This window comes from Ciona intestinalis, chromosome 14, assembly GCF_000224145.3.
Source record: "Ciona intestinalis chromosome 14, KH, whole genome shotgun sequence".
Taxonomy (NCBI): Eukaryota; Metazoa; Chordata; class Ascidiacea; order Phlebobranchia; family Cionidae; genus Ciona; species Ciona intestinalis.
The window spans coordinates 1,394,209-1,415,006 of record NC_020179.2 but is presented as its reverse complement, the minus strand read 5'-3'; the positions used below and the strand labels follow the sequence as shown (position 1 = coordinate 1,415,006).

The window sequence follows — 20,798 nt, the reverse complement described above, 5'->3', positions numbered from 1 at the left end:
ATAATACTATTACGCATTAAACTAAAACATAATCTGTTCTAGGAATCTTTTAACTCGGCGAGCCTGTGTTTTCTTTTTAGACTATAATACCCTCCAATAACAGGGTAAGATGCATGCGAAAAAAACGATTGATTTTGTGCATATAAAATATTTATAATAGTCTGGGGTTATGTGAGTGAAATAGCTGGTTATATCTAACTGCAGCCGGAAATACGTGCTCTTTGCAGAAAGGAAAATCCATTTCTCGTGTATTGCAACATACGGTATAGTAGGTTTAGATGGGTCACCTTTACCACAAATAACATCCAAATATCCTGAGCATGTTTTAAACATTTAACAACGGTATATGTGGAAGTTGCGAGAATACGGTTTGATAATTCATTAAATATGCTTTGTTTACTACAAAATGGGACGGGAAAATAAAATAAAAAGGTGTCCTATCTTCCCCCATCCTACTATATATATCATATTTTCTAATCCTGTTTTAGCAATTAACAACGCTCGTTTAAAGTCGTGGGTATATGCGGTTACATAAATTTAAAAATATTATTTGTTTACTTCAAAATAGAACGATAAAAGCGTGTATAAACATGTTGTATCATCTTACCCCATCCTGCTACAAATATAAACAATTTCATGATAAGAAAATGCACATGTTTGTTATGCCGCGTGTTGTGTACAGTTCTGGTTAGGATTTCAGAACACACACACAGAAAATCGGTCGTGCCTGCTGCTGCAACTAGTGCGACACCTCAATAATTATGAGACTGCCTCAGTGCATTCCTATCAACGTGTTTTGCGCTCGTATCACCCAAAAAGCGTGCCTCGTGCTGCCTACACGGTGTGGCTACATAAAAACGTCGCGTGTTTTACTGTTCCAGTTCGTTTTTGTATTCGTGGAAATAGGTTCGCATTTTTTATTAAGAAAGAGTTTGGTTTTCGAGGTCACTGAATTGCAATTAGAAGGCATTTAATAGTAGCACTAGGACACTCTATTCACTGCGTTGTCTAAATCCATGCGAAACAACAAAATAAGTCGCAAGACATGCTGTGCGTGTATTGTTTTTTTGAAACCCCGTCGCTTTGTGAAAATCTGGTTGATTATTTTTTCGTACCAGTTTTACAGTTTAAATACGACTGTGCTTCAGTTTTTGTTAGTATTGAGTTGTACACTATATCAACAACATGGAAATTGATTTTGGATTTGCAAGAACTGTGTACGGTGTTGCATTACTGTTAATGGGTAGGATAACTAGGTGTATTTATGTGTGTTATATATACTTTAAACATGCGGCATGCTTTAGCTGTTGTAATACGACATATAGCTAAACAGTCACGTATTTAATATATTCTGTTTTTGGTGTGTTATACTTTAAACACGCAACAAATCTGTTGTATTTTGACAAGTAGCAAAGCAGTTGAACGTATTTTATATATGGTAGGGTGGGGGGAGATGGGACACCTTTTTGTTTAGTTTTTTCTTTCCATTTGGTAGTAAACAAAGAACATTTAAAGAATTATAAAACCGTATCCTCACGACTTTCACGGACCGTTGTTAATTCTTTAAAACACGATCAGGCTATTTGGAAATTGGGTGTTAAAGGTGTCCCATCTTCCCCCATCCTACCATATTTTACCTTTTTAAACGTATTTTTTTTTGTGGTTTAAGACAGGAATACTGTTAGCATTTTAATCCGAAATTTCCCAATCTTGTTTTATAATTAACGCTTTTTATAAAAGTCGCATGTCTACGGTTACATAATTTTCTAAATAACCTTCGTTTACTACTAAATGGGACAAGAAAATAGAATAAAAGTGTCCCATCTTCCCCCGCCCTAATATAAATATATTTTCCTTTAACAATTTTAATATTTTTTGACAGATTTAAATATGCATTTTCCCTTTAACGTACTAAATGGTATTAATTTGTTTTACAGTGTTCATTACACTGCTTGGGTATGCGGTGTATTTTGGTGCTATATGGCGGAGCAAAACATTGCAGACACGTCATATTTGGCTGACGTCATTGGCGTGTGGTGACATCATAATGATGGTTCATCTGATCTTGGAAAGTCTGTCGAGCTTGGGCATGGGGCATCGACCTCGCCAGAACTTTGAGTGTCAGGTTTGTGGTTAGAATCACCTTGTGAAAATGCATTATACTATCATCAGTGGCGCAGCTAGGGGGAGGGTTTCGGCCTTAGGGGGTCGCGACCTCACCTTTTAATCCACAAAAAAATATATTTAAAAAAAAAATTAAAAAAAAATTACAACTTTTGGATTAAAACCCCGCTTATTTTTTTTCTGGCTGAGCCACTGATTATCATTGTGCTGAAAGTGAACTTTGTAAAGTTTTAAGTACTATGGGGTAAGATGGGATATAACGTTAGAATTTTTTTTCTTGTTCGTGTTTTGAAAAAATAACGCTCTTTTAGAGTCGTAAGGATATGTTTATATAGTTTTGTAAATAAACTATATAGTACTGTGGGGTAAGATGGGACACATTTAGCACATTGTCCCAAATATTCTGATTGTGTTTTAAACAATTAACAACGGTGTCGTGAGGATACGGTTTTATATTTCTTCGATTGTTTTTTTGTTTATTACCAAACGGGGCGAGAAAATAGAATGAAAAGGTGACCCATCTTTCCCCACCCTACTATATATAGAGTATGGAGAAAACTGCGAAAAACTTGGTGTAAAAGTTTTTAACTCTTGTATTCAATGTACAGGTTGGGGCATTGGTTGGATTGTTCTCTGGTTACGTCACAATCGCCAGTATTACGTGGATTGCCATTGACAGATATTATCGGCAGTGTAAACCAGAAAAAGGTAGGATTTTATTTTTTTATTGAATAAAGTACTTGGCTATAATATGGATAATGTTAGAACATAATATTCCGTATTTTTTAATTGCGTTTTAACAAATCTACACGCTCTTTTAGTGTCGAGGGGATACGGTTATATAGTATTGTGGTGAGACGGGATACCATCATGGGGTAAGATGGGAAAGCATTATGGGGTAAGCTGGGATACCGTTATGGGGTAAGATGGGATAGCGTTATGGGGTAAGATGGGATAGCGTTATGGGGTGAGATGGATAGCGTTATGGGGTAAGATGGGATAGCATTATGGGGTAAGATGGGATAGCATTATGGGGTAAGATAGGATAGCATTTTCGGGTAAGATGGGATAGCGTTAGAAGCTATACCCCATCCTTCTTGATCGTGTTTTTTATGACAAATTTTCTTTTTTTTTAGCCTTGGTTATGGTTATATTTGGTTATATGACATATGGTTATATAAAACTGTAAATATTCTTTGTTTACTACGAAGGGACAACAGAAGAGAATAAAACCATGTCCCACATTACCCCACTCCACCCCAACATATAGTAGGGTGGGGAAAGATGGGACGCCCCTTCATTTTCTTTTCTCGTCCCATTTGGTAGTAAACAAAGAACATTTAAAGAATTATAAAACTGTATTTTGACGAGTTTCGTCGACTGTTGTTAATTGTATAAAACACGATCAGGATATTTATATATTTTGTGCTAAAAGTGTCCCATCTTCCCCCACCCCACTATATACTTTATGTTTAACAACTGCTTGTATTTCAGTTGGAGTGAACTATTGCTTCTATGTGATAATAGTGTGGGCTATGAGCTTCTTAGCAGCAAGTGGTCCAGCATTGGGGTTTGGGGCTTATGAGAGCGCGGAGGAAAATACAGTCAAGTGTTTGATTGACTTAAACAAAAAGGACACGTAAGCGGAAAATAGTGACCTAGAAAGTAACATACATGGTAACTCGTAGGCGGGAACGAGGTGTATGAACTCCTGTGCTATATAACGACTGTTGTTTTGAAATTGCAAACTATACAATAAAAATATCATTCATTGTAAGTTACATACGTGATAACTTAAAAGCTGGTACGAGGTGTATGAAACAGAACACCCGTGTTATAATGACTTAGGTTTTCCGGCCAGTTACACTCATTCATTCAATACTTTAGCCATCTAAGCTATTCAAATACGTATAAATCTGAAAAACATTGCTATTATTAGTTACAAACACATTAATTGCTGGTAGTTTATTTAATGTTTTCATTGTTTTATTGTCGTTAATTTAATGTTTGTTCGTACTTGTCTGTAATTAAACATTTAAAATAATTGATCTATAGCTTTAGTCGTATTATAACAAACCTTAGGACATTTTAAACCCGCATAACTAAAACCGTGTGTTTGTATTGAAATAATAGCCACGTTTTGACCAACAGATTTTCTAAAACTATGTTTCAAAAAGTAGCAGAGAAGCATACACATTATAAACTGGTTTCACTTTACAAAACGAACAAAACCAATTTAAAACAAATCAAATGTTATTTATATTTATGATCTCGGGTTAGAGAATTGCTGAAACGTAGAATTAGACCATGTATTTAAATAACAATACAATGGAAAACTACAACATTCAAAAATTAGTTCAAAAATGTCTTTAATTGGGTCATGCGTTTAAATACGTACAATGGAAAACTACCACCTTCAAATTACTTTGAAAACCTGCAAAATAAAAGGTGCGTTCACTTTAAATTTACAATACGTAACGTTATTTTTGAACAGGAACTCACGCTTGTACATAATCCTTGTTTCTGCGGTTTGGTTTGTTTATCCCTTCGTTAAAATGATTCTGTACAACAAGAAACTCGTGCAGGAAGCTAAAGAACCACAACCGGTACGTTGATTAACGGTGGTTAAAATTAAACCTATATAGTAGGGTGTGGAAAGGGGATACCGTTGGATCGTAATATCTAAATATCTTGATCGTGTTTTAAACAATACACAACGGTCTATGGGAGTCGTGAGGATACGGTTTTATAATTCTTGGAATATTCTTTGTTTAATACAAAATGAAACGAGGAAATAGGATAAAAATGTTTTCCATTTCTCTTCGCTATTTATAAACAGTGGTTAAAATGAAACCTAACACGTATAGTGTGTTGCGGTAAAATGTTTTATTTTGTTTTATGCTCCCATTTGATAGTAAACAAAAGAAATACTCAAAGAACAAAAACGTATCCTCACGACTCCCATATACCGTTACTAATTCAGGATATTTGAATATTATGTCCTAAAGGTGTCCTTTAACTCCTAAATTCCAACTGAAACTTTATGCCAAAATTAGCAAAAAATTCTAATATAAAAATCCTTATCATAACTTTTATTTTCAGATGGCATTTGCTGTCCCACTGACCTTCTTCCTCTGCTATTTGCCGTTCGCCATCTACGCTAGCTTAAAGATCACCGTCGGGCTCCCCCCACTTAACTCCATGGTCGTCGCCTCTATCTATGTAAGTTATATGAAATAATTTTTTTTTTAAATAAAAAATTTTTCAAATAGTTTTGTGAGTATTTCAAAGATATGTACGGCTAAAAAAACCTGCATATATGATAGGGTGAGGGAAGATGGGACACCATTTTATTCTATGTTCACGTCCCATTTTGTAGTAAACAAAGAATATTCAAATAATTATAAAACAGTATCCTCACGTCTTCCATATACCGTTGTTAATTGTTTAAAACACAATCAGGGTATTTGTATAATATGTGCTAAAATTGTCCCGTCTTACCCCACAGAACTATATAGAAAATCAAATTTTCTGCGGGTTTTAAAGCGCTATAGTGGTATATACAACTTACGCAACTTACGTGCGTATAAACCGTAGGGTAGGGTAAGATGTTCCATATTTTCATTTATCTTTCTTGTCCGTTTTGGAAGTGAACAAAAAATATTTACGAAATCATACAACTGTATACTTACGACTCCTAAAAAATCGTTAATTGTTACACAATTAAGAAACGTGGGACACTATGTGCTAATCGTATTCATCTTACCACACAGTACTATATATTAATGGATTCAAGGTTTGTCGCTGGCTACCATTGTGGGTGTACGTGTGCTTAGGCAAGATACTTAACGACAATTGCTCCAACCCAGTGGTCATTAATGGGTTGTCCAAATTATCAGCCATAAATAATAAAATGTACAAATCCCCCAAAATAATAACCCAGAAAATAACATACATTGTAACTTGTAAGCTGGCACGAGGTGTATGAAACATAACACTCGTTTTAGAACGACTAACTGTCTTTTTCCGGCCACGCGAGGATAAAGTAAGTTACATTCATTCATGTATTTATTTCCTGAAAAACATTATACAATGTGCTTTTATAACTCGTTTCAGATGCTGCCTAAAGTAATATCTGTAGTGAACCCGTATCTATACATGCGGTCAGACCCAGAATTGCTAGCTGCTTGCAGACACGTTGTCGGTTTGACAGATGGGAAAAAGGCAGTGTAACTTGGTAATGACCTAAGATATATAACTGGACGTTATTTGGTGTCATTGTAATGTTTATTTTTTGTTGAAATAAAGTGTACGCAAGTATTTTTCTGGTTACTGGTGTATTAGAAATGATGAAATTTATAGTTTTGTAAGAATGTAAGTGTGTACAAAATGTAAAAATGTGGTATACAGTACTGTGGGGGAAGATGGGGCCTTTAGCACATAATATCCAAATATCCTGATCGCATTTTAAACAATTTACAACGGTCTATAGGAGTCGTGAGGATGCGGATTTATAATTCTTTGAATGACATTTGTTTACTGCTAAATGTGACGATAGTAAAAAGTACGAACGTGGACTATCTTACCCCGACACAAAATTTGGTTTAATGTTATACCTATATAGTAGGGTGGGGAAAGATGGGACACTTTTTCATTCCATTTTCTCGTCTTATTTGGTTGTAAACAAAGAACATTTGAAGAATTATAAAACCGTATCTTTAGTACCCCCATGGACCGTTGTTGTTTGTTTAAAAAACGATCCGTATATTTGGATACTATGTGCTGAAGGTGTCCCATCTTCCCCCAACCTACTATATACAAAGTGTCTTGACCAAGGACACACTAATTGAAGTACCTTGTCCAAAAACACATGCTATATGGCAGATGGGACTCGTATTATTAGATTCTAATTATAGTTCTCCACTTATTTGTTGCTTTCGCTTATTAATGATTAGGTAAACTAAAGATTAATGTTGTTTTACCGATATGACAAGTAATGTGTATTCGCGGTTTTTTGAAGTGTACATATCCGTTGTCGTGCTAACGTCGCCGTATAGGTAAAAAGTTCATTTTGGTTTTGTATAGCCATGTTTAAACAGTTTAATGATAGTTAAACTGCTGATTTTGGCAATTTTTAATGACTTGCAAATTTAATTACTGGAATACTGTCATACGTTAAACAAAGCGGGATTGGCTTTTAAGCTTACTGAGACAACCTATTGACGTTATGTGATAATTTATAAAGCGGTAATTTGTATTAAAATTGACAGTTTGTGTTAGCACGTGTTTCGACCTTGAATTTTATTGCTAACAAAGCAAAAGTAATCAAAATTAAACTAAAACTTGTAAGATTTAAAAGTGTTGCCAAAAAAACACTCTAAAACTGTATCGTAGTCTGGGGTAAGATGGCACAAGTTTTATTCTATTTTGTCGTCCCATTTGGTGGTAATTTTTACAAAATTTTTACATTTAGTAGTAAATTTCTACAGAATTTTATAACCGTATCCCCACGACTCTAGAAGAGCATTGTTAATTGTTAGTAACAAGATTAGGAAATGTGAAATTTTCGGCCCTAAAGGTTCTATATATCCAACACATTCTATTTTAAATAATACAAACCCAGTCATATGATTGAATGGTCATACCCACAAAATTAATGTATTGTTAGAAATGCTCAAATGTGATCTAAAGGTATCAACAAAGTTTAAAAACAACTCTATTCATATTTTTCTGCGGGGTAAGACGGGACACCTTTACCACATAATATCCAGATATCCTGCTCGTGTTTTAAACAATTAAAACAACGGTATATGGGAGTCGTGGGTATACAGTTTTATAATTCTTTGAATGCTTTTGTTTACTACTGAATTGGACGAAAAAATAGAATGAAAAATATGTCTCATATTGCCCCACCCTACTAGTTACAAATTTTTCGTTGGTATATGCGCTTTAGCACACAGTATAGCAGCGAAAAACTTGTTCGATTACGAAAGAGGTCATCATAAGGTGAATCCTGATTACAGTTTTCCGAGTAAACATAGTTTTAATACTTCAATCTGCAGCGTTAAATAGAATGTTAAAAGTGAACTTTGCACGACTCTAGCCTTTATCAATATTTAAACGAGACGGTTAAACTAAGCGTAAAAGTTTGACCCACGTTTGACCGGCACCACATAAAACGTATACAGACATGATGTCAAATTTATGACGAAATCGCGATATATAAAAACGTACGCAGCTCTGAGTCACACATAGTGATGGTATACGGTGATAAACGCGTGTTAAAGAGTGAAGTTTTACTTATGTATGGTAGGGTGGGGAAAGATAGGACACGTGTTTATTTTCTTTTCTCGTCCCGTTTGGGAGTAATTAAAAATGTTTAACGTAATATATAACTGTAGATCAGCGATTTTAAAACGGCGTTGTTAATTGTTAAAAACACGACCAGGAAATATGGGTTTTAGGTGGAGAGGTATATCCTATTTCAACCCACACCACTATTTTAAAAATACAGGATTATAGTAGAGTGGGGGAAGTTGGGACACCTTTAGCACAGAATATCCAAATATCTTGATCGTGTTTTAAACAATTAACAACGTTCTATGGGAGTCGTGAGGATACGGTTTTACAATTCTTTGAATGTTCTTTGTTTACTAGCAAATGAGGCGAGGAAATAGAATGAAAAGGTGTCCCATTTTCCCCCATCCTACTATATATTAAAAATACGTTCAATTTAAGACCCTTTTAAAAAACATTTATGGTCATAGTATATGTTATAATTTTAGACTGCTTTTAGTTGACGCCCTCGGTCTCATACCTATATACGTACTTACACGTCTATATTAATCTGTGTACGGTACATTAAAAGCGCTTAAGGCAGCGCGAAATTGACAACCTATAAATGATGAAACCATTTGATAATTTATATAATTATTCCTAAATTAATCTGAAGTTTTAAGAAGTGGCCATTACAGCAACCAATTACTCCGCGTAAAGTATCGCATTTGTTTTACACTTAGAAGACGTACGGGATTTTAAAATGGAGCTGGAATTCGGTATAACACGAACTGCTTATGGAATCGCAATGCTTATGATGGGTAAGCTACATTTAAATATTAAACTAGATTTTAAAAACGTTAAAAGTTTTTTTTAATAAAAATGACTTTTTTAAAATTTACATTTAAAAAAATTTAAAACGACATGAAAATGATATTATCCTTGAAATAGTGTAACCGGGTCTATACTGTTAAGTTTATAAGCTGGAATAACTATTAAAATACTACATTTTATATACAGTGTAGTACTATGTCGGGGAGAATGCGATATCGTCTGCACCTAAAACTCATATTTTCTTAATTTTTTAAAAATAGTTAACGACACTTTTGCGGGCAACGGTTATATAATTTTGTAAATACTCATTTTAACTACTAAATGGGACGAAAAAAGAGAATTAAACATATGTCCCATCTTACCCCACCATGCAACATTCATTAAATATATAATAAATTTTAATGCGCAAACAAAACAATTTGTGCTTACTAAATCACGTATAGTAGGGTGGGGAAGATGGGACACCTTTTCGCTCTATATTTTCTCGTCCCATTTAGTAGCAAACAAAGAATATTACAAAAATTACAAAACCGTATCCTCACGACTCCCTTAAACCGTTAATAATTGTTTAAAACACCATAAGAATATTTAAATATTATGTGCTAAAGGTGTTCCATCTTCCCCACATTACTCTATTTATAACAACAATCCCTTACTGCATACTCCATAAACTATTCCAACATTACAGCTGCAGTTGCTACATTCGGATACTCTGTCTACATACTCGCAATTTGGAGTTCAAAAAAACTGCAAACGAAACATATATGGCTGACTTCGCTTGCTTGTGCCGATCTCCTAATGATGGTACATTTATTTATGGATGGCCTATCCAGCTTTCACCAAGGCAGAAGACCTAAAGGGATATTTGAATGCCAGGTTTAGTGAATTGCTTTGTACTTAAAACACATTGTGTATTTAACAGCCATAAATCGCTATACCACAGCTTGAGTTATTACGCCGGCGGTTTTTATGTTATAGCAGATTAAAGTGCTGTATATCATATGTAACTTGTGCCAACTGTAATATAGTAGGGCGGGGGAAGATGGGACACCTTTTCATTTTATTTTCTCGTCCTATTTGGTGGTAAAGAAAGAATATTCAAAGAATTATAAAATTATATCCTCACGACTCTCATTAACCGTTGTTAATTGTTTAAAACACGATCAGGATATTTGGATAATATGTGCTAAAGGTGTCGCATCTCCCCCAACCTACTATATATTCAGTTTGTGTTTTATGTCTGGGACTTATTACCAACGCTCCTTTTGAATCTCAATAATACAGTTTAAAATTGTATAAATTTTCTTTGCTTGCTACTAAATAAGAAAAGAGAATTGTTAAAAACACGATTAGAAACACGGGAATTAGGTGCTAACGTTGTCCCATTTTACCCCACAGTACTTAAATAAATAATATTCACTTTATCTAACACAGGTTAGCGCACATATGGGCTTATTCTCTGGCTTTGTCAGTATAGCCAGCATGACTTGGATTTGTATTGACCGTTACTACAGAAAGTTTAAGCCAGAAAAAGGTAATAAAATTAATGTAACTTATTTTTCCTTGCAATTTTAGGCAACGGCTATCGTTTTAATATAGGTGTAATGTTTCATACACCCGTGCAGGCGTACGAGTTAACTACGTATATATATGTAACTTATTTATCCTCTCATTTCAGTGCAACGACAATAATTGTGTAATGTTTCATACACCTTGTGTCCGCTTACAAGTTACCACGTATGTAACTTATTTACCCTCGCATGGCGGGGCAACGACAGCCGTTATAACACAAGTGTTCTGTTTCATACACCTCGTGCCCGCATACTAATTACTACGTATGTAACTTATTCACCCTCGCATCGGGGCGGGGCAACGGTTGGGTTAAAATAGTCCAGGTTTTCTTACTTTTTATCGCCCCATTTTCTAGAAAACAAAGAATATTTACTAAATTATAAAACCGTATCCCACCTAAAAGAGCGTTGCTAATTGTTAAAACACGATTAGGAAATATGGAATATGGTATTTTATCTTACCCAACTATATCCTATGCTTGGCACATGGTGTAACTACGTTATACTTGTACATACAACAAACACAAGATATAGTAGGATGGGGGAAGATGGAACATCTGTTCATTCTATTTTCTCGTACATTTTGGTAGTAAACAAAAAACATTCAAAGAATTATAAAACCTTGTCCTCGCGACTTTCATAGACCGTTGTTAATTGTTTAAAACACGATCAGGATATTTATATATTTTGTGCTAAAAGTGTCCCATCTTCCCCCACCCCACTATATACTTTATGTTTAACAACTGCCTTGTATTTTAGTTGGAGTGAACTATTGCTTCTATGTGATAATAGTGTGGGCTATGAGCTTCTTAGCAGCAAGTGGTCCAGCATTGGGGTTTGGGGCTTATGAGAGCGCGGAGGAAAATACAGTCAAGTGTTTGATTGATTTGGAAAATACAGACATGTAAGATTTAACTGTATAAGATACTCCAATACCTAGAAATCTGTAAGCCATGCTACTATAACACATTAATTGCTGGTAGTTTAAATATTTCTTGAAATGGCTTCCTGAACTGGGAGTCGCGCAACGAACTTCAGGTGAACATTACACCAATTTTACACAAAGTATTGTATATATAGTAGGGGAAACTGGGACACTTTTCATTCTATTTTCTTATCCGATTTGGTAGTAAACAAAAAACATTCAAAAAAATATAAAACTGGATCAAACTGGATCCTCATAGACTGTGTTAATTGTATAAAACACGATCATAATTTTTAGCTATTATGTGCTAAAGGTGTTCCATCTTTCCCCACCCTACTATATTAAACTTCTAACTGTAAAGAGTCGTGAAAATTTTAGGAGATTAAAACAGTTTTAAATAAAAAAGTTTGAGAAAAGTAAAAGAATGGTTATTCTGAAATCTGAATTTTTTTTACATTTTAGGAACACGATCAAATATTTTGTGGTTGTAGGATTTCTATTTTTCTTCTATCCGATTTTCAAAATGATTAAATACAATACGAAGTTTGCTTACAAATCGGAAGAGGAAAAGGCGGTAAGCTACAATATACATGTTTTTTGTAAAGACTGCTGGTTATGCTTTATTTTATGAAGCAACGGGTGTGAATAGTCCGGCGCCGTGGCTAAGTGGTTAGCGCGCCTGCCTGTAACCGAAGGTAACGGGATCAAGGCTCGACGCTGCTACCATTGTGGGCGTATGTGTCTTTGGGTTACCGACAATTGCTTCAACCCAGTGGTCACTAATGGGTTGTCCAAATTATCAGCCATACATAAAATAAAAAATCCCAATCAAAATATTCACCCACAAAGTAACATACATGGTAACTCGTTAGCTGGCACGAGGTGTTATAAACCCGTGTAATAACGACTGTCGTTTTTTGGCCACGCGAGAATGTGAATGTAACTTTCTTTATCCTCGCGTGGCCGGAAAACTGCAGTTGTTATAACACGATGAGTATTCATACACCTCGTTCCAGCTTACGAGTTACAATGTATGTCACTTTGCGAGTGAATATGAAATAACATAAGCACTGTTTTTTTAAAAAAACACATATATTTTACTCCCTTTTACAATTATATTACATGCTTTCTGCATTGTTACGTTGATAAAAACTCCAAACGTGTTAGGAACTAAAATTGTGCAGTTGTATCTGTGAGTAAAGACGATCTAATATAGAGTAATCACCTACTTTTTGGTGACTAATGAAGAACTATAAAACGGTTGTATGAACCAGATTATGGTGACTCAATAACCACCAAACATGCATTTACCATGTAATAGTTATAAGTGCATTTTAAGAACCAATGGTTTAAAATGAAATTTACATTAGTACACATTATGAGATGCTTTTTATTCTAAAAGTTATTTTGTAGGGTGGGGTAAGATGGGAAATGTTTCATTTTCTTTTTCGTCCTGTTTGAAAATAAACTTACAATTCATTTACAGAAATATATAACCGTAATTCGATGTGATATAAATACTTAAATATATACATAGTCCTATACAACATACCGTGGGGTAAGATGGATATCGTTAACACCTACTATCCCATATTCCCCAGTCGTGTTTTTTTTAAATAGCAACCCTCATTTAAAGAATAGCAACAAAATGTTATATAATTCTGTAAACATTCTTTGTTTACTATACAAAATGCAGCAATAAAATCAAACAAAGGCATAGACCATCTTACCCCAACCTTTACTGAACCTATAGTAGACCTATAGTAGGGTGGGGGGAAATGGGACACTTTTAACACAAAATATCCAAATATACTGATCGTGTTTTAAACAATTAACAACGGTCCATGGAAGTCGTTAGGATACAGTTTTATAAATCTTTGAATGTTCTTTGTTTACTACTAAATGGGACGATTAAACAGGTTAAACAGTGTCCCATCTACCCCCACTCTACTATATATATTACACACACAAACACAAAAAGTCAACACGTTACAATGGCCTAAAATGAACCAATATCAAGCCTTATATAGAACTCTCATATACTGTTTACTTTGTATTACAGGTTGTGATCGCTGCACCAGTTTCATTCGTACTCGGTTATCTCCCATATTTAGTTTACGCTTGCTTAAAACTTACAATCGGCTTACCACCTCTCAATCAAGCTTCAATAGCTTTTCTATACGTAAGTATTCTATAAAAGGGTAGGGAAAGATGGCACACTTTTAGCTCATAAAAAATATTTTTAATTGTGTTTTAAACAATTAACAACGGTCTGTGGAAGTCGTGAGGATACGGTTTTATAATTCTTTGAATGTTCTTTGTTTACTACCAAATAGAAAGAGAAAATTAAACAAAAAGGTGTCCAATCTTCCCCCACCCTACCATATTAATTTTTAATTCCGTCAGTGATTTTCTTTGTGTTGATTTTGGTATTCTGTAACGTGCCTGCGAAACAGCTTTGACACAGTAGGGTGGGGAAGATGAGACACCTGTTTATTCCCTTTTCCCGACCATTTTGGTAGTAAACAAAAAACGTGCAAAGAATTACAAAATCGTAACCCCACGACTTGCATGGACCATTGTAAACTGTTTAAAGCAAAATCAGGATATTTGGATATTAAGTGCTTTGGGTGTCTCATCTTACCACACTGCACAATATGTAATAAAGCACGATGTGTTTCTGAATTTTATGAAAAAGGCTCCAACTGGTACTTTAACACTGTCTGTACTACAGCGCCTGTTGCCCAGAGGTTTTTGGTTCGAGGTTCGGCGCTTTAACGCTTCGGAAATTGCTCTAACCTTTTGGCTACTTCTAGGTTATCTAAATTATCAACAAACACTAAAAAAAGTTATTGTTTATAAAGTTACATACGTGTAAATTGTAAGCGGGCATGAGGAGTATAAAACAGAACACCGTGTTATAACGATTGTTTTAACCCCACCACACTGGAGTAAATGCGTTACATTCATCCATATTTTTACCACAATAGCTGCTTAAGTTGTACCGTTTTGTTCCAGCTTCTGCCGAAGTTCATATCCGTTATGAACCCCTATATGTACATGCGTTCGGATCCCGAGTTACTGCGTGCAGCAAAACGAGTCGTCAACTTTGATTTTGACCAGAAAATTGAATAGATTTTAAACCATATATTTTATTACGTTATATGCATTACAATATTTTTAATGTATAATAACGGTGCCTTGAATCGCGAATATAATATATATGTGTGTAGACAATCTGTACAAGTACCACTTTTTAACGTAAAGCTGGCTGGGGTAAGATGGTACATGTTTCTTTTTCATTTATCTTTCCTTTGGTGGTAAACAAAGAATATTTACAAAATTATATAACCGTATCCTCATGCCTTTAAAATTTCGTATTTATTTATTAGCGTGCTTATTAAGAAATATTAGGCAATATGTGTTAAAACCCGTATTACCCTACGGTACTATAAAATGAGCTCTTTTAACCCGTTATAATAATAACTTTAATTTGTCCCTTCTTTTACGGTAGCGAAGAATTAGAAATATTTTAAACAAAAGGACATGATTTAGCGAAAAAAAAACAATTGTTAAAATAAGGCTTACGATTAAAAAAATATTCCATAATTTTTTTAGAAGGCTATTTAAAATATGTTAATACTTGTTGTTTATTACCAACTGCAAGAGAAAGGCGAATTAAATCATGTCCCATCTTACCCCTGCTTAAAATATAACAAAACATGTAAACATATTGCTTGTAAACAACATACAATTCTTGTTGAACGCGAATTTTCCGCAGTCAACGGCGCCTATAGGCATAACAGCAATTGTGCGTTTTTTATAGCACGTTGATTACTTGATTGCAGCGTGTACCTAGATTTTTCATCAGCTGGAAACGAAATACTTAATCGCTCTGATAGTGGCCAAACCGTTAGTGTGTGGTCTTATAGTATACAGTGAGCATGTGTGATTTTTGTTACAGCAGTTAGTATGTGTGATTTTTAGTTCAGCAAATAGCAGTCAAGAGTTTATGTATTGTTAATAGTAAATGTATAAGTTATAGTGCAGACTAAATGCAGCATTATTAATTCGTATTTATGTGCAGTAAAAAGCTGTATATAGTAGGGCGGGAAAGATGGGACACTTTCCATTCTATTTTCTCGACTCATTTGGAGGTAAACCAAGAAAATTTAAAGAGTTATAAAACTGTATTTTACGACTTCCATAGACATAGACCGTTGTTAATTGTTTAAAACACGATCAGGATATTTATATATTACGTGATACAGTTGTCCCATCTTACCCCACAGTACAATATATATTAAAACTGAGTTCTTACGGTAAAAAACTATAAACTGTTGTAGAAGTATGCAAAAAGTTAAGAAGTTGCTTCATACTGTAAACTGTAGACAGAACAGCAATACAGGTGGTTTAAGAAATTTGACTCAACTGTTTTATAGCTAAGACATGGCAGCGGGCATGAGGTTTATGAAACAGAACACCGGTGTAATAACCACTGTAATTTTTCGGCCACGCGAGAATAAATATGTTACATTCATTTATTTGCAAGGATAAAGCAAGTTAATTATCGCATACAAAAGTCCACGTTTAAACTAATGTGTTGGTATTTTAAAGTTTCAACCATTTTAATATATTTAAATTTTAATATGGTTTAGAAACTTAAAACAATTTTAGATTTAAAAAAGTGTTTTTTACTGTTTTTCTGAACCGGACTTTACGACATTGACGAATCAGCTTTAAATAACATCAAGTGTCCTGTATTATTAAAGCTGCTTTCCGCACGGCGGCGCTGGTGAGTTTGTTTTACTATTTATATATATATAGTAGAGTGGGGGAGATGGGACTCTTTTAGCACATAATATCAAATATCTTGATTGCGATTTAAAAAAATTAACTACGATCTATTACAGTCGTGAGGATATGGTTTTATAATTGTTTGAGTGTTATTTGTATACTACCAAATGGGACGAGAAAATAGTAAAGTGTCCTATCTTCCCCCACCCTATTATATCTGCTTTTCTTTTGTGTGTACTCACATACCAGTACCAAAGTTTGTCAAACGGGACTTTCCTAGTTCATTTCAAACGCTTTGTGGCATAACATACACCCCTATACACTCAATCGAAGTTATTTTTACTCTTTGTAAAGAAACCTATACACTTTATGAAGGAAATTGCATATATATAGTTGGGTGGGGGAAAGTGGGACACATTTTCTTTCTATTTCTCCTCCTATTTGATAGTAATCTAAGAACATTCAAAGAATTATAAAACGGTATTCTCACGACTCCCATTGTTAATTGTTTAAAACACGATCAGGGTATCTGGATAGTATGTGCTATAAAGGTCTCCCATCTTTCCCTACAAGACTATAAAGTGATGTTCATATACTTGGTTTTAACCCACGCAAAGTACATTGCTGTAAATTGCAAAATCGTATGTATTCTTGTGTTTTAGTCTGTGATCGCAACTTTAAATGTGTAGTAGGGTGGAAGAAGATGGGACACCTTTAGCACATAATATTCAGATATCCTGATCGTGTTTTAAACAATTAACAACGGTCTATGAGAGTCATGAGGACATAGTTTCATATTTCTTTGAATGTTCTTTGTTTACTACTAAATGGGACGAGAAAATAGAGTTTAAAAGTGTCCCATCTTCCCTGATCCTACTGTATATGAAGTATTTTTCTACTTTAGATTTGATTTTGTTCCAAATAGTAAGTTTGAGCAAGATGAGACATAATTTCATTCTATTATACGTCCCATTTTGTAGTAAACAACGAATATTTAAAGAATTATTCTACCGTATTCCCGTGACTCTACATCTTCTAAAGAAACTTTCTTAATGGTTAAAACACGATCTGAAAATTTAGGATTTAGATGCTATATACCGTTACCCATAGTATTATATACGGTATTTGCATGTTGCCATAGCAGTTTAAAGTTATACTTGAGTGGATTTGTGCTCAAATTGATTTTTTGATTGGTTTTGTTTCATTGTTGCTTAGAAAGTATTTCTTGTAGTTAGCGTTTCAAAAAAAAAAAAAAATTTTCCCAAAGTCATTATTGTTACATTGGCATTCCAGACTGCCCTTTTGAGACGGGAAATGAACTAAACTCGTATTTAAAACTGTCCAAATACCTGGAATGGTAGCCCAAGTTAAGTGCTTGTCGTTTTGGTTAGACTATGCCCTTTAACCCGGTCAGCGATAAAAGAATCCAGAAGAAGCCCTAGTTTTCCAAACTTATGGCTAATTTCGTGACAGTATATTTTTCGAGGCCGTTTCGCTCAATTTCATGTTCTGATTTCCGCCCGGAAATTCCACACCGGGTCGTTATCCACTCTTCCCTAACTATCCACGCGCGGTGCAGGAAATTGCGTTGACAGATCTTCACACACGGGCACTACCCGAAGCGAAAGCTGTGCAAAATCGTTAGCTATAAAACAAGGGGTCTCTTATTGGACGATTCAATTATTGCAAATGGTGCGAGCCGAGCTCAGATTTCTAAACACTTCCATATAACAATATTAAAAGTCAAGGAGCACATAATGCATATATGTTGGGCACGGTGGGGGAAGATGGGACGCATTTTCATTCTATTTCCGTGTCCCATTGCTTAGTGAACAAGGAACTAAAAAGTATTATAAAACCGCATCCTCGTGACTCCCACATAGACCGTTGTTAATAGTTTAAAACACGATCAGGATATTTGGATACTAAAGGTGTCCCGTCTTACCCCACAGTACATAATGTTTATGGTGGACAGGGTAAAATGGAACATTTTTTCGTTTTCCTTTTTGTCTCATTTGGTAAATAGAGAATATTCAAAGAAATATAAAACCGCATCCATACGACTCTTAAAGAGCGTTGTTAATTGTTTAAAACACGGTCAGGAAAATGGGTTTCAGGTGCTAACAGTACCCTCTATATTACATCGCATACCCGCAACTATTCTCCTTCAGCTTAGTGAATTCTAGGTCACATACGATGCGGAAATGGGTACATAACGTCGAGTCCGGGAAACACGGACACTTTCCTTTAAAAAAGGATTCTATTTTGGGAGGGTATATATATGACATACGTTAAGTTGTTTTATTTTAATTTGAGTAAGAAAAATTTTACACTAGTTTAAATGGTGATAATTTAGTTTTGCTCTGTAAAGTTGCACCACCGTGTATACCAATACAGTGCTGTGGGGTAAGATGGAATTTAGCTCCTACGTCCGTATTTCCTGACCGTTTTTTTACATTTAACAACTTTATTTTATAGTAACGGGGCAATGGTTACACAACTATGTAAATATTTTTATGTTTAACTATGTAAATATTCTATAGCAGTTTACTACCGAATGTGACGAGAAAAAAAAGAATAAAATCATGTCTAATTTTACTCCACCCTATAACAACAGCATTTGAACCTATTGCCTGCACCATATTTCAGCTTTAATACATTTAAGTACAGTCTAGGTAACAATATACTATATTTAAAAATTAACGCTTTATGTCTATATAGCAATTTAAATCCATTGATAAAGAACCTTAATCCTAGACCTCTTAAATTTAATTACGGATAGTTCTCTTCAAAAGTCTTGTAATCTTTAAACAATATAATTCCGGTTAAGAAATTTTCTAAAAGCGGAAATTAAGGGGATGCGGTTTAAAGACGTGGTTTGAATATCCGGCTTTCCCTTAAGTATAACGCTTTAAAACAATAAACGGCAAAGAAAGAATAAGGGAACTAATTGTTAGTTATATTTCTACGAAACTGCTGGATAGCCGCTAATTTAGAGTTTTACCACTTCGTGAAACTGGATTGACTATATAACATTTTTAAAAACTTTACATTAAACAGTTAGTATTTGCAATTTATATGATTAAATGTTTTTATTATAGAGAATTTATAATATAGTATTGTGGGGTAAGATGGAACACCTTTAGAACATAATATCCAAATATTCTGACCGTGTTTTAAACATTTAACAACGATTTATGGGAGTCGTTAGAATACCTTTTTTTTTAATTTTTTAAAAATGTTCTTTGTTTACTACAAAATGGGACAAGAAAATATATTTAAAAAGTGTCCCATCTTCCCCACCCTACTTTATCAGTTCTGTAATAATGCGGACCAGAAAAAAACGCATTGAGTAAAATGCAAAAAAATTCCCTTACTATTGAGAAGCATTTAGAAATATTTCCAAACCAATTAGGCTAAAGTTTTGCTTTTTTCGTTTTATATTGCCATTATAAAGTTACGCTGCGGTTGGCTTCAATTGTGTGGCGTTCCTTCATGCTTTACTGCACGCTTGCGACTTATTTTTAACACATTTTTACCGAGAATAGACCGCGCATAGGGGGATACAAAAATACACTAGGTGTGTTAGTTCCTTTTAAGTTATTTGATTTTATTTGTAACAAAGTTTTCTTTTCTGTTATTTTGTAACTATGTGCATCGACACGGTCAAATATCATATGTTTATACCCTCGCGGATATACAATATTTTGTTCGCCTTAATTTGTTCAGTTACAAAACATTTGTGTTTGCAAATTAAATTGCTAATTTTTATTTATATTGTAATTTTCGAAATTAATTTAAACGATACCTTTTTCGTAACAGAACGAATTTACTGTAAGGACCTCTTAAAGCTATATTATCTTTATTTGTCTCTTTGATTACAGTAGCAAAGATTGAGAAATATTTTAAGCGAAAAAAAAACAGGATATATAGCGAAAAAAACAGCAGTTGTAAAAACATGCTTACAGTCAAAATCATTTACATTTAATTAAAAAAATAAGTAGTCGCTACACCTAGAAAATTGTACAACCCATATACGCAGCGTGGTATTAAATGAAAATAAATAGGGATGTGCCGAGCCGAGCCCGAACTCAAAAGCTCGTGCCCGAGCGTCTCCTTTTTTGACGCTCGGCGCTCGGCTGAAAACTGGGCCGAGCGCCGAGCCTTATGCTATAATGTTGCACGCGAGAGCGAAAATATTAAAAATGAAAAAAGTGAAGCTACTAAGAGATAACGAGACTAGTCAGCGTAGCTTTCTCTTAATTATTTTT

At 34.5% G+C, this 20,798-nt stretch overlaps 2 protein-coding genes across 2 annotated transcripts; both read left to right on the top strand.

The window, feature by feature from the left end:
- The first annotated feature begins 1,146 nt into the window (after positions 1-1,146).
- On the top strand, positions 1,147-6,444 carry cinut (G-protein coupled receptor like protein). The gene is given in 7 exon segments (NM_001032464.1): positions 1,147-1,243; positions 1,938-2,125; positions 2,733-2,832; positions 3,619-3,763; positions 4,619-4,730; positions 5,227-5,346; positions 6,241-6,444. Coding segments are annotated over 7 exon segments (840 nt in total). The 5' UTR covers positions 1,147-1,185; the 3' UTR covers positions 6,358-6,444.
- A 2,559-nt stretch (positions 6,445-9,003) lies between these two features.
- LOC100186963 (beta-4C adrenergic receptor-like) lies at positions 9,004-15,448 on the top strand. The gene is made up of 7 exons (XM_002121277.3): positions 9,004-9,221; positions 9,923-10,110; positions 10,669-10,768; positions 11,565-11,709; positions 12,193-12,304; positions 13,793-13,912; positions 14,749-15,448. The coding sequence occupies exons 1-7, from the start codon at positions 9,164-9,166 to the stop codon at positions 14,863-14,865; spliced, it is 840 nt and encodes a 279-aa protein (XP_002121313.1). The 5' UTR covers positions 9,004-9,163; the 3' UTR covers positions 14,866-15,448.
- The last annotated feature ends 5,350 nt before the right edge of the window (positions 15,449-20,798 follow it).